Raw genomic sequence first — 3277 nt, 5'->3', positions numbered from 1 at the left:
AAGTTTTATTTTGTTCCTTTGTTTACATTTTCGATCGAATAAAGAAAATTTTCTTTACAGCCCGATATATAAACCAACATATTTTTACTTTAAAATATAAGATTTTTATAACTTTTATATAATAATATGTTGTGATGATTTAATGAAACATATTGACCATATTTTTCAGTTTTAAAAGCATTATTGAAATTTCTTTTATTATTTCTTTTGTTGTACATTTGTAAATATTTTAATTATAAATGCATGTGTTTAAATTACTTTTATTATAATAAAATTCTTATTACTTTTATTAAAAAAAATTGATTACTTTTATAAATTATGGATCAGGATGATATTATTTTCACCCCATCAAACAGTTTATCATTCTTGGATGATTCCACAAATTTCTTTGAATCTTCACTATTGAATAGTCAATCTCAATTTGGTGAAGATCTTCAGGTAAATTTATATCTCTGTTAGCTATGTTATAAAATCATATAAATGATAATTTTTTAAAGATATTAGATGAAAGTTTGATCCCGTTAAAATCTAGCAATGATCTATGCCAAAAGATATTTGTGGAAACACCGATTAAGTACATCAACAAGTAATTTTATTTTAATATATAAAAGACGTAAAATTATTCGGCTGAAAATTTGTAACGAACGATGATTATAATTAATATATTTTTTATACCTTGTTTAACCTTCGTTTTTTAGTAATAAGATTAGTATTGTTAAATAGCTAAGCCAAACCAACTTAGCCCTAAACTCAGTCAGTTTTTGAGTCAAAAAATCGACTCAAACTCAAGTCGGCTCAGTAGTTGGCTCAAGCCGACTTTTGAGCAGAAATTTATATATTTGTGAATAAGGATTTTAATATTATAATTATGTAGAAATAGTGTGCCATCTCTATTTTGAGGGAAATAATTTTAGCTAGCTTGATGAGCAACATGAGCGAGTTAGCTAAATTTGTTCCATAACTTTTAGATGGCACTATAACCCTGGCCCGAACCTTATTTTTTAAAAAATAATTTCGATTAGGGCCTAATATATTTTTTTCGAACAGGGTCGGGCTTAAATTTTTATCTTGCGATATCATTACATCAAATAAATTGATATATTTAATTCTTCTTAGAAGCCAGGCGCTATTATTCTTTATAGAATATATTTTTAATTTTAAATATGGATATAACAAAATTTTAGAGAATATTTCATCACATATTTTAATTATTTAAAATAAATTTCAAAATGTAGATATTTTACACAGATTATAATATAAAAATCATTTACTGTATAAAAACTCTAAAAAAAAGTAATTTAACAATAACATAAAATATAGGTGATTCTTATGCAAATAAGACGATATTTTGATATATAAATATTCTTAAAAAAATAGAGTCCTAAGAATTTATAAAATTAATAAAACATATCGTTGCAAAATAGGCATTTTTAAAATTTTTGTTACAAGGTTTTACAATAGATTCGCAGATATAATAATTATTTAATTTACATATTTTATATTAAGAAATGCGTACATTATACCAAATCTAGCTACAGAAGAAATCGAAGAAAACCTAGCAGATCAGCTCAAACGTCCGTTGATGTGGATTGGTGGTGTAGAAACTTGAAACGTTTTCCAAAGCTCTCGACAATGGCCAAAGATTTTTTATCCCAACAATCTACGCCCGTAGCCAGCGAAAGTATTTTTTCTAAGGCCGGCGCCACTATTACTAAGAAAAGAAATCAAATGTCAGCGACAACTTTGAAACAATGTCTATGTGTGAATTCGTGGGAAGTTAACATTTTAAATTTGCGCGAATTTTATATTTTATATATGAAAATAATAAAGATATTGAAAATGTGGCGTATTATATATTTTGTATTTGCAAATTTTTTACTTATAAAATGTAAAAGAGCCTATTTACGATAAATAAATAATTCTAAAGATATCTTATAAATTAAAAATTATTATTATAATTTCCAAAAAGAAAGGGAGAGGGGTTCATAAATAAAAATAATTAAATTCCTAATTATTAGTATCTCTTAACATCTAAATGTTTCAAAATTTTGTCTATGATAATATTTTTAAGCACGAATATTATGCTTTTGGATAAGTTATTCACACAATTACCAAAGAAAAAAAAATCAATTTAAAATTATAATTTATAATGAAGCAGTGGTAGATAGTATTCATGGGAGGCTTGTAGTAATAGGAATATATTATGATTTATGATTACATATTATAGATATTGATGTTAAGTTTTATATTGATTATATAAATGGATATTTATGAATATAATAATTTGTAAGGTTCAATACCTAACAGATATAAGGGGAAAATTGTTATTTTTATGATGTAACTTCATATGAATGAATAATGGACGTCCGAGTATTGCATTTATGTAATTTAAATACACTAATATTACGAATGAATGGAACATATAAATTGGCGTAGTATGGCAGAATCAACTCGTGATTTAAATAATATGTAAATATAATAAATGTTTGTAAAACTCATAAATTATAAAAAATAGTTCAAAATTTGTTTAAATTATTTCCAAGATCTTAAATCAAATAATTATAATCTTGTGTTTCAAATTCACCAAATTTAATGTAAAATATGTATAGTTAACTATATAAAACAATTTTAGCATATTTTAAAATTAGGAAAATTTATTTATCCGAATGCCGTAAATTTAAATATGGGATCCTTGCTGAACTTGTCCCGTCTTTTCTTATTAACTACCAATCTCCTAAATAGTTACAAATGATATACTACTCATATTTTATACCCTCAACCCAAGTTAAAAAAAAATAATAATAGCAGTATCAAAATTTTACGAGACCCTAAGGCTTAGAATATTTTTCTAATATCAAAAACTTTTTGCACGGCTCAAAACAAGTATATAAAATTTTATTTCTAGATTTTTATGCGTGAATTTAAAAAGTAATGAAATTAGAAATTACTTAATGTACCCAAAAGTTTTAAAACATTTCCAATATCAAATTTATATAAATAAACTTAAAACAAAGATCTAAAATAAATTTTTCGTCGTCGAATAAATTCTAATGGCAGTGACACTATATTAATGCTCCAAAGGTTTAACAAAATCTTTATAATATCAGTAACTTTTTATAAGGTTCTAACATAAAGAAATAGTTTTTTTTAATCATTTTACATTTAACACATGGAGTTTAGAAAAGTGGCACTATAAATTTATTTATAAACATAAAAGTTTTGAACATCTTTTCAATATTAAAAACTATTAACTAGGATAAAAACAAAGTTTTATAAA

At 24.1% G+C, this 3277-nt stretch overlaps 1 protein-coding gene across 1 annotated transcript; it reads left to right on the top strand.

Moving 5' to 3' along the window:
* The first annotated feature begins 318 nt into the window (after positions 1–318).
* Positions 319–2752, top strand: LOC135924487 (uncharacterized). The gene is made up of 4 exons (XM_065459544.1): positions 319–438; positions 498–586; positions 1533–1776; positions 2633–2752. Exons 1-4 carry the CDS (start codon positions 319–321, stop codon positions 2750–2752), a joined length of 573 nt encoding a protein of 190 aa, XP_065315616.1.
* The last annotated feature ends 525 nt before the right edge of the window (positions 2753–3277 follow it).

This window comes from Gordionus sp. m RMFG-2023, chromosome 2, assembly GCF_954871325.1.
Source record: "Gordionus sp. m RMFG-2023 chromosome 2, tfGorSpeb1-WG-v2, whole genome shotgun sequence".
In the NCBI taxonomy this organism is placed as follows: domain Eukaryota; kingdom Metazoa; phylum Nematomorpha; class Gordioida; order Chordodea; family Parachordodidae; genus Gordionus; species Gordionus sp. m RMFG-2023.
This window is presented reverse-complemented; position numbering and strand designations above follow the sequence as displayed.

What these genes read in the sequence shown, in the direction of transcription:
- LOC135924487 (XM_065459544.1), top strand. Translation starts at nt 319, where the DNA reads ATGGATCAGGATGATATTATTTTCACCCCATCAAACAGTTTATCATTC. An exon ending in CCGATTAAGTACATCAACAA is followed by an intron (nt 587 to 1,532) that starts GTAATTTTATTT and finishes TACCAAATCTAG; the next exon opens with CTACAGAAGAAATCGAAGAA. An exon ending in TATGTGTGAATTCGTGGGAA is followed by an intron (nt 1,777 to 2,632) that starts GTTAACATTTTA and finishes AAACAATTTTAG; the next exon opens with CATATTTTAAAATTAGGAAA.